The sequence below is a fragment of the Oryza glaberrima genome, chromosome 7, assembly GCF_000147395.1.
Source record: "Oryza glaberrima chromosome 7, OglaRS2, whole genome shotgun sequence".
NCBI classification, from domain to species: domain Eukaryota; kingdom Viridiplantae; phylum Streptophyta; class Magnoliopsida; order Poales; family Poaceae; genus Oryza; species Oryza glaberrima.
Window position 1 is genome coordinate 14,974,915 of NC_068332.1, and position 11,475 is coordinate 14,986,389.

An 11,475-nucleotide genomic window follows, 5' to 3' on the forward strand; every position below is an offset into this window, starting at 1 on the left:
AGGTTATCATTATTTGGGGGTATATTCTCTGGGTGATTTGTAGGCCGCTGATGGTGACAGCTCAGTACGGGCGTCTCCCCCGCAATTTATATTCCTACATACAATTTCCTGGAGTTGGATACACCTCCGTATCTTACTTTGGTTGGAGGGTTATGACAGGTTGTCGTAAGAAACTCGGCAACCCGGGGTAACTTTGCGATGCATCGGGAGGGCATAGCTATGCTTAGGCTTAGCTATGCTGCATTGTTAAAGGGGTTATACTACATAGTGTATACTAGTTAGAATATACTAAGATGTGGTATACTAGAAGTACAGGAATAGAACTTATCTAAACTACTACCACTTAGCGATAATTAGGAGATGTAGGAGTTAGCTAAATCCTTAGCTGTGTGTCACTCTACCCATAAACTTAACTTACCCCTGCATAGACCTTGATGTATATAAGTAATATATAAACTATTAGCATAGTACTCTTTTATCATATTTTCCCTTGGGATAAAATAAATACGATAACTTGGAAATACTCCCGGGTGAAATGCTACAATGATATATTCGTGCGCTTGCGGATCACATCTGTAACCATAATATACCAGGATTATTTCTAGTGCTATTGCTGGGAATTATATTTCCAGTAGTGCCGCTAAGAAATACCAACAAGCATTTCTGGCGCCGTTGCCGGGGAAGATAAATGATTAAGAGTTTACTATTTGCTAATAATTTTATATTTACCTCTGTATAGTCATTGTCTTTTATAGGCAAACCTTGTTTGTTTTCTCTTTTATGTGAAAACAGGGTAGTACAGGACTGGTTCTGATCTGCCGACCAATTTCATATCTGGAGTCACTGGTGAAGTGAAGCCGACCCCATGTCGTTCATCCTCAAGGTTACTCTATCGGCAACCAGACCAGCCAAATCCGCGCCACCAGAATTGCACGATATGGTTGAAAAGACCCTTTGCAAATTCACTGCTCCCTCTGCTGGTAACATGTCAGTTGGAACCCAAGTCAGCAGGGGAGATGGTAACTTTGATTTGAAGACCAGCTAAATTAACGATGGTGCAGGCTTGCCCGTTCTGTGGCAAGCCTAAGGAGGATGCAAGTGCTCGATTGCAGCAATTCGTGGAAAGCCGTAGCACGTATACCGTCAGAAGAATCAGACTCCAACTGTTGCCGTTCTCCCTCCTCGAGAAAGCAGAACATTGGTTCTACATCAACCGTGCAATGGTGAATACCTGAAACAATTGCTCAACGGCATTCCTCTCAAGATTCTTCCCGATGGGCAAGACCAACGCTCTTCGCGGAAAAATATCCAGTTTGCAGCGGACAAGGGATGAAACCATTCTTGAAGATTGGGAAAGGCTGCAGGAATACGTCACCGCCCGTCCTCATCATGGGATGGCCGAGTGGCTCATCCTGCATAATTTCTTCAACGGATTAACCTCCTCGTCCTGGGATCACCTGGATGCTGCTACTGGAGGGACATTCTTCTCAAGAACAGTTAGATGCCAACCGACCGATTGAGAAGATGGTCTCAAATATGGGTTGAAGCGAGGAACGACTCCAAACCCATCAACGCGGCATGCACACCATCAAGGGGACGGAAATGCTAGCCGCCCAGTTGGATCTCCTTATGAAGAGACTGAACAACCACGAGATGGACACCAAGCAGGGTACCGTTAAGTCCCCAGACTTTTCACACGACATGTGTGGTCTATGGCAATACCAGTCACTCTAGGACGGATTATCCGAAAATTATTAGCATAGTACTCTCTTATCATATCTTTCCTTGGGATAAAATAAATACGATACCCTAGAATACTCCCGGGTGAAATGCTACAATGGTATATCTGTGCGTTTGCGGATCACATCTGTAACCATAATATACCAGGATTATTTCTAGTGCTATTACTGGAAATTATATTTCCAGTATTGTCGCTAAGAAATACCAACATTAGGCAAGAAACTTTATATGTATAAAAACCTTATACATATAACAAGGAATGAATTAAAGAAACAATGTAGAAAAGACAAGGCAAAATATATCTATGGTTCCTAAAAAAAGTATCTTTGGTTTATTGAAAAGGGATATCGCCTGCTACAGAAAAAAAAGAAAGATGATGTGATTCGACTTGTGTAAAAGGATTTGACCGTTAAAACAAATCACGGATTCCGGGCGGCTAAAAGTTGAAACTTGATGGAACACGAGCCTCTGAAAAGAGAAAGGCTGTACTGTTTCAATAAAAAAGAAAGAAAAGAGAAAGGCTGAAAACCGCATAACCCGAAAAAAAAAGCATGGACTGATCAGACCACGCTCTCGCGATCGATCGCCAATTCGCCATTAGTCTATTGATCACAAACAATTATACTATGTATGAATTACTATTTGACCTTATGCATTCAAAAAAATCAGCTGTAAATCAGCAATAAGTACGTACATGTAAATTTTTCACAACAACATTCTCTGGTTAATTTGGGACGTGCATGGCAGCGTTCTTTAATTTGCAGCACATAGAGAGGATAGATACCTCGATATTCGTGCTCACTTTCGAAATTTCTAAACGATACATTTTTAAAAAATATTTATAAGAAAGTTATTTAAAAAAATTATATGAATACATTTTTGAAATTTAAATAATTAATACTAAATTAATCATGGACTAATAGCTCAAATCCATTACTGATCACAAACTCAATCACACGTGATCAGCTTATGGTGGGATCCTGCTGAGATTTCTTTGGGCCGTAGGGCCGAGAGTGTGAGCCTTTAATTGAAGAAGTGGCCCAGCCAAAAGATGTTTTGGAGTTCAGCGTAACTGATAAAGGAATAAGTTCATCTGAGGTCCCTTAATTTTACATCGAATCCGATTTTCGTCCTTCAACCCCAAACAACCCCAAAACCAGATACAACCGGTCTCCAAACTGTCAAAACCGGTGCAAACGAGGTCCCTCGGCGGTTTTGAAGGCGGTTTTAGCTGATGTGGCGCCTACGTGGATGGTTTGACAAGTCTCCGCCCCACGTAGCATTGACGTGGTGATGATGTGGCAATTATATCTCGGAAAAATAATAAAAATCATGGGCCCACATGTCAGCCACACAAAAAAAATCTAAAAATGGTGGGGCCCACATGTCAGAAAAAAATAAATATGGTGGAGCCCACGTGGGCCCCACATGTCATCTCCCTCTCCACTCAGCTCTCCCTCTTCTTCCTAATCACGCCGCAGCATGCCGCCGCCGACGACGGCGGCCGAAGCATGCCGGCGGAGCGGCAGCTGCGGCAGGCCGCGGGCGAAGGGGCCTACGAGGAGCGGAAGGGCGGGCGGAGCGGCGGCAGTGCCAGGGCGTGGGTGGAGCGCCTCCTGCCTCCTCCCATTCCTCCGGGGGCTCCCTAACCTCCTGCCGCTCCGCGTCTCCAGCAGCGCGCCCGTCACGCCGCCGCTCTCGTCGCCGACGGCGTGGCGGCCGCCCAAGATCAGGAAGCCGGACTGGGACGTCGACCCCTTCCGGCACCCCTTCTTCGCGGTCTCCGCGCCGGCGAGCCCGACCCGCGGCAGCCGCCTTGAGCACCCGGACACGATACCGGAGTGCGACGAGTCCGACGTCTCGACGGTGGACTCCAAGTCTCCAACCGGTGGATCAGCTTCCAGATGGCCATCATGGCGCCGACGTCCCGCACCTGCAACCTCGTCAACCCGGCCTGGTGGATTGGGAAATTTCAGGGTGAAGTCTTCGATTCGAGTCCTTCCCGTGCACGCAAGAAAGGGCGCTGTGCCGTGAGGAGATCCTCAGCTTTGAGCATCCATGGGGTTCCTCAGCCTTGTGGGCAACTCCTTTGGTGCTCGGCTTCCGGCGAGCGCGCGGCTCGTCTCGGCGGCCAGGGACGGCGACCTGCAGGAGGCGCGCGCGCTGCTTGAGTACAACCCGCGGCTTGCCCGGTACAGTGGTACTCCACTTTCGGCGGCCGCAACTCGCCGCTGCACTACGCCGCCGCGCAGGGTCACCATGAGGTGATGCCATTTGTCTGCCAAACTAGCTGAAGTATCAGTGTTTCTGTATAGATGTGTAAAAGAACTGCATTCACATTTTCTGTTGCTTGCATGTTCAGATTGTTTATCTGTTGCTCGAATCCGGCGTCGAGATCAACCACAGGAATTACAGGGGCCAGGTAAACCAAGATTTCTCGTACATTTAATTGTTGAAGTTTCACTTGTGAAATTTGACAAGGGGAGGGTGACGCCATGGGAGGGCGAGAGGAGGCGGCGTGGACTGGGGCGAAGGCCGGCGGAGGCGGAGGACGGCGGCCGCACAGGAGGATATGTGGGGAGAGGGAGATGACTTGTGGGGCCAGATGTAGGTGGCGACGCCGGTGTCGGAGTGGCCGTCGAACACAGCGAAGAGGCCGACCTCGTTGCCGTCCTCTCGGCGGCGACCTCCTCCTCCTCCGGCCACCTCCGCCGCCGCCACTCCGCTCCTCGTGGGCCCCTTCGCCCGCGGCCTGCCGCAGCTCCCGCTCCGCCGGCATGCTTCGGCCGCCGTCGTCGTCGGCGGCATGCTGCGGCGTAATGAGGACGAAGAGGGAGAGCCGAGTGGGGACCGGGAGAGTGAGATAACATGTGGGGCCCACCATATTTATTTTTTAGCTGACATGTGGGCCCCACCATTTTTAGATTATTTTTTTGGCTGACATGTGGGCCCATGATTTTTATTATTTTTCCAAGATATAATTACCACGTCATCGCCACGTGGGGCGGAGACCTAGTCAAACCATCCACGTAGGTGCTACATCAGCTAAAACCGCCTTCAAAACCGCCGAGGGACTTCGTTTGCACCGGTTTTGACAGTTTGAGACTGGCTGTATCTGGTTTTGGGGTTAAGGATGAAAATCGGATTCGGTGTAAAATAAGGGACCTTAGATGAACTTATTCCACTAATAAATATCTCTGGCCCAAACCTAAGACCGATATCAGGCCGAAAGATGAACTTCCAAACGGGCCCTTGATCTGTATGATCCATACGAGTAATTGTCAAAGATTAAAAAACGAATCAACTTTATACGGACTAAAAATATCAAATTAATTAGTTGTAATATGCATCTAGAGGACATAGTTACCATCTTCAAAAAGTTTAGATTTGCGTGTTCATGCACCATATAAATAGCGCGTGCTGACACTGGATTTTTCACACGATAGCGGACTATAAGTCCCAGGTTAAGTGTTTTATGTTCAGATAACTTGGAGACTTTCTGCTTGACGAATCCTCAAGTCGTCAGGAAAATTTCGTTGCTCGCAATTCGTAGAAACTTGAAAATTTCTCTCTAAAGTTTAATATTGCTGTGCATATGCTTAATCATGCACGAGTCCATGAACTCATCAAGCCGACAAATTAAATCAAGTCCCATGTTATTACAAAATCCTCCTCCTATACACAACTCCACTATATAAACTGGTAGCCACCTTACGGCCTCGTTCGGTTCGGGTGTAAACCGGCCTTTTCCCCGGCCCTTTCGGGGAAGCCCACCACGAGGGGAAAGAATCCCTGTGTTGTCAAAAAATACATTCGGCTTGGCCCGGGAAGGTGGATAGCCCGGCCCAATACCCCCCAAACCCTAACTCACCACGCCGCCGCCTCTTCTCGACTGGAGCGGCGCCCGAGCCGCCGCTGCTCGTCCCATCGCGCGCTGGTGCGGCACACCGCATCTGCTCGCGCCGGCGCCTCCCGTCGCTTCGGCCTCCTCCTCTCGCCACAAACGACGCCGCCTCCTCTCGCCGTAGACGCCGCCTCTCGTCAGATCTGACGGAGCTCAACATCGGTGCGGCCTTCTCCGTTCGGTCTCCACCATCCGGCCACTGCGTCATCCCCGTCAAGAACCTCAAGGACCTCGTCATCTTCTACTACATTGTCTAGGTATGTCAAATTCCATCCTTCTCCTGAATTGATTGGTTTGGTGGTTGGGAAGGTGAAATCTTGGGCTAGATCTGATCGATTATGTTGCGGGATAGTTAATCTTGGGCTAGGTAATCTTGGGCTAATTTTACTTGTGAAATCTCTAGGCATTATCTATCACATCCTGTTCTGATCTCTCTCTTTTTTTTTTCATTATCAATCTGTGAGCGGTTAGCTTTTACTTTTCCTTTGAGGTCTATACGCTCAGTATGGATTTAGGATATTACTTTTGTTCATATACATTAATTTGCTCTGTTTTTCAATGCAAACGATTTCCTAACTTTTGTTTTCTGTGTGTTTTTATTCACATGTTTTATACTCTGCTCCAAACATGCCCTAAATGGATGGTACCCTGATTTTACTACTCTGTCATTGTTTCTTTTTAATCTCAAGTACTGATCCCTGCAGTTACATGCTGTTGAGTTTATCGTTGAGAGAGTCGGTGCTGCTTACAGGTCATAACTCATATACGTAGTTTGTTTTTGTAGGGTATTTTCTGAAATACTCCAGAGATTTATGTATAAAAATGAATTTATTTTGTGACATACTAAGTAGTACTATATATAATTTTTGCAGGATATTGAACTGTGCCACCTGCTAAATTTGTTTAGGATACGTATGAAAATCGCCTTTGCTCAGTATGGATTTAGTATATATATTTAGCAGCCATCCTAAACCTTGCTTTTTCATTATCAAAGGAGATTTTACATATTGGTTTAGTGGTTGGGAAGGTGAATCCATTGGTATGGATTTCTGAAAGAACATGCATCTGTTCTGGCATGATCTATCACATCCTGCATTATGAGAAAGTGAGCTGCACGCCAGGGCACTAGTGTGTGTTTGGGTTAAGCTGAGTGGCCAATAGTGATCAGCTCCATTATATATATCTGAATCTGATGAGTAGTGAACTAGTGATAGATCACTAGTGTGAGTAGTCAGTGACATACATATGATAGAATCTTAGCTGGGCATGCATATGCTGCTACTGTTGTGCTGCTGTCTGTAGATATGAGTATATATAGTAGCCGTAGTGTGGTGTAGTGCGCGCGAGTGGGGTTTTAATTGGTTAAAGCTTGTTGGTTGCTGGTAGCTAAGGTGTCAGGTTCTCTCACTAGTTGATTACATGATTCAGGGCTTTTTCGAAATGCATGATGTTTAAAACATAGGAACAAAAGGAAATACATAATTAAAATACTCTATGGATTGAAAAAATGAATAACAACTGTATGAATGATCATTTAAATGGAGCGCAGGAAAAAAACACACAGAAGATTCTTTTTTATGGTGATAAAAAGATATGCTTTGCTGTTTATCTTTTTTATGCTTTGTAATCTAATCTACAGAAGTACAGAACAGCAATTACTACCTTTGACATTAACTGCAACCTTCTGTTATCTGTTAATTTTTTGTAGTTTGGTGCTTAGAAGATTCTTTTTTTTTGTTAACATTTGTTTGCTTGATATCACACTTTTATGTGCTTAGAAGTCATCTCACACATGTCAACAGTTCCTGGAATTAAAATGGGTTCAAGGGCTAATCATTAACATGTCAGCACTTTTATGTGCTTAGAATAACATGTGTTTGCTCAGAGTCATTAGCTGAAATTGGACAGCAAGTATATTCCAGTCAGTTACCAGTCAGTTAGCACAGAATCTGATATTGTTCTGAATTTTTTCCTTTAATTCTGGTAGTTTGGGTGTCTATGAACTGCTTTGGCCATTGGATTTGTTAATACAACACGTGTTAATACAACATCAATTCCATCTATACACTCTGAATGTGCTTGTGTTTCTTGCCCACTGACTGCATTAGTGCAGTGTATATGTTGGGGACCTGCTGAAATTGAGCTCAATTATGAATTCTGAAATTCTGAAATTATGGTTCAGGTTGAGGAGCTGGCTGGCTGACAGAAACATAGTACCATGGTAGAGACTGAATTTAACTGTACTATTTAGTTCTTGTGAACTTTGAAAATTACAGGATCTCTTCTGGAGATTGATATTTTGGATATATGAATTAGCTAGATCGATCAACTTTGTTAATGTTTTAGCTAGAAAATGACATGTTTGCATTAGTAATAGAGAATAACATGTGTTTGTTCAGAGTCATTTGGAGAGCAAGTATATTCTAGTCAGTATATGCTGAGTTTGCATATCTGAAAAAAAAATCATTCTTTTTCTTGTTTGAATAGTAACAAAAAGATCTTTCTTTCCATGTACTTGTTTGTAAAGTGTCTCCATTGGCTTCTTGCAACATGAATAGCATGATGATAGGTGATCAGCCTCTTTTCATTTCTCCTGTAGTCCTGTTGAGCTCACAATGCTCTTTTTTTTGTGTTCTTTGGCATTTATTTTAATCTTTTCTTGAGGTCACAATGCTCATCATTTTCTCCTCCCAGGTCATGGAGCTACTATTATTTGGTGAAGATCGAATGGTGGCAAAGATAGGACAACAATGCATGCAGTTACCATCTTCATTTCTTAAATTTATGGACAAATCAGATTTTGGGACCTGGGAACTTAGTTTGTGGTTGTACTCAATGTTCTAGGTGTTGATGTCCTTTGCTTCCGATTTTATTTTACCTTACTGTGGTGATGTATAAGAAAAACTTCTCAGTGGGCTCTTTGCTAAACACTAAAATTTAAATGCTTGTAATATTGTTTGGAGGACACAAATTGACTTACCACATGCGAATTTGTCAACTGATACAATGCATAGCAGTGTTAATTATCGTTTTAAAAACTTGGTAGTATTTTCATTTTCTTTATTTAGTGAACTGTTTTCTTAATTTTGGATTTCTTCTATATATGCCATTGTAGAAATTAGTTATCAGCTTTTCTTTTTGAAATTTCGGATTATTTTGTGTGATTTTGTAGTTTGATTCTATTCCTAAGTTAAGATGTGCTATCTATGCTCGTTTTTGCTCAGATTTTATTCAAAGAGATGCGTTTTCCCTACTTTCCCTGCTTTTTCCCCTGTTTTCCCCATCTGAATAGCATGGGGGTTTAACACCCAACGTGGAGGTGGATTGGGTGGTGGAGGGGATCCACCCAATCCTGGACTGGGAAATCCCTCCCCACGTGCCAAACGAGGCCTTAGTGATCGTGGTAGTAACTTGTGTTATGCGGTTTTAATTAGGAATAATGATACCTGGATCAGTATGATATCATGTATACGTATGGAGGAGAACCATTTTATGCTAAATGAAATGGCGAAACATTACCAGTAGCAGCTAGTAACATTTATTGAATATAATCTTTTGCTTAAGCCATGTGTCGCGCAGTCTGTTTTGTCTGATGTGTTCAATCTATTTTGCGTGGTGCAACTACGCGCGGCTACAGCACTTTCTAGTACTCCTACAATATATCCTATAGCAATAAGAAAAAAAAATGCAGGCCCCACGAGTAGATGGATACTTTTCCTAGTTGATGATTGCATGAATTTGTAATTTTGCAGTGTGAATTATACCAATACATTCTTGTTAAAAAAAGGAACGGCTTTGTGCCATTACAGGGGGGATTGAATCGAACTTTTAACATTTGAACCGATGAATGCCATACGCCCCTTCTAACAAACAACAACGATCTGCATGAAACCTGATGTTATATGTGGCTGTATACAACCAGGTTGTTGTAGAGGCCGGATTTTTCCCATTATCAATGTGGTACGATGATGTGTTTAGCCCGTAGCAACGCTATTTACCTGGAACCACCCTCTTTGATTTATGATATGATCCATGTTCTGTATTGGGGGGTGAAAACGGTCCGAAACAATCGGAATCGGTAGCATCTCTTCGAAAACGATGCTCGATCAGTGGGTGGTAATTGATCATTTTTATCATTTAAACTACTCAATGCCAACATTAATATGATGCAGAAACAAATTAGAAAAAACAAAATTTAAAAATAGCCAAAAATGCAAAAATAATACGGTCAGAAACGGTACCCCTTAACGGAAAAGGACGCTCGGTCAACGAGAATTTCAAGCCACTATTTTGTTCTGTTTGGTTGGTACCACATCAATCAATACCGAATACTTTTATTTCTGTTTGCTTGGTTATAACACATCAATCTGAATACTTCCGACATATGCCAGAGAACTGAAGAGGACCATCAAGATCAAAGAGGGATCCTCTTCCGCGGGAAGAGGGATGGTAGAAACAAAACAAAGGAAATAATATATTCGAGACCAGATTTCCATAGGAAATAATATATTCCAGTACCGATTACTCTTTGATAACCCACAATCCGAACAATACTAGAGTTCCATTATAGATAGCTAGCTAAGCATAAGGAACAACTCTAACAAATTTGGACAACGAACAGACCAAATTAAATATTGAACGACGGACTTAAACTAACCAGACCGCACCTACATGAGCTTAAGATACTACTAGTACTAGTTCCGCACGGATGAATCATAAAAACCGTAGTTTAACACTTTCAAGCAAGATCACACCCCGGCCACGGCCCCACCGCAGCCGCCCCGGCCGCCACGGCCACCACGGCCGCGACGACCCGCACGGCCGCCACGGCCGCCGTCCCCGCCGCAGCCGCCGTCCCCGCCGTGGCCACCGCCGAGGCCGCCGTACCCGCCGTTCCCGCCGCGGCCGGGGATACCGCCGGGGCCGGCGTCCCCAGCGGGGCCACCTTGTCCGCCGTACCCGCCGGGGCCGGCGCGCCCGCCGTCGCCACCATTCCCGGCGCGTGGTACTCGTGGAGGCCGGTCGTCACCGACGTCGCCCCCGGCGCCGCCGTCGCCGCCGTAGCCCCATGCGCCGCCATCGGCGCCGTCGCCCCCGTTACCGCCGTCGCCGCCGTAGCCGACGTCGCCGACGAAGCCCCCGTCGCCGCCGCAACCCCCGTCGCCGCCGTAGCCCCCGTCGCCGCCGTAGCCTCCGGCGCCGCCTGGTCCGCCGCGTCCACGGCCGCCGCGACCGCCGCGACCGCCGCGACCGCGGCCTCCGGGCTGGCCTGGCTCTCCCGGTTGGCCATGCACCGGAAACCTTCCTCCAAAGTGAGCAGCCATCCTGTGATCTGAGTAAGCAGCGGCGCTAGTTTTTTTTTTTTTTTAGCGAGTTGGGGTAGAGGCGGAGAGAAAGGTCAGGGCAACAGGATTTTATAGTCTGGTAGGAGGGGTAAACCCTAGTCCAATTCGGGATTTCTGTTGATTTTATTTATTTATATACTTTTTTATTGAAAAATTACAAAAATAAAAAATAGAATAAAAGTTTTGCAGACCTATACTCTCCTTCCGTCCTACAGTAAGGATGGAGAAGAATATTTCTGTAATTTTTTTCCATTATTTGTTTCCTAAATTGGCGGAAGGAACATTTTTTTTAAAAAAACATTCATTCTATTATTTATTTTTGAAATTTTTAACAAAAAAACATATAATAAAAATGATTCCAATTTCCTTTCAGCCGCAGCCCGGGATCCCAGCCTATTATCCGAGAGACCTGCCCCAGGCAAAAAAATAATTTCATGGGCCAACTTTTCTTCAATTTTGCTATATATTTATCGACAGATTTTTTTT

The 11,475-nt window shown here is 44.8% G+C and overlaps 1 protein-coding gene and 1 non-coding gene across 2 annotated transcripts; both read right to left on the minus strand.

The window, feature by feature from the left end:
• Window positions 1-1,289: 1,289 nt before the first annotated feature.
• On the minus strand, window positions 1,290-1,396 carry LOC127780984 (small nucleolar RNA R71). Its single transcript, XR_008018874.1, has one exon. It is a non-coding gene; the product is annotated as a small nucleolar RNA R71 (small nucleolar RNA).
• An 8,536-nt stretch (window positions 1,397-9,932) lies between these two features.
• Window positions 9,933-11,042, minus strand: LOC127780145 (uncharacterized). The gene has a single exon (XM_052307103.1). The coding sequence runs from the start codon at window positions 10,966-10,968 to the stop codon at window positions 10,393-10,395; it is 576 nt and encodes a 191-aa protein (XP_052163063.1). The 5' UTR covers window positions 10,969-11,042; the 3' UTR covers window positions 9,933-10,392.
• Window positions 11,043-11,475: the final 433 nt, after the last annotated feature.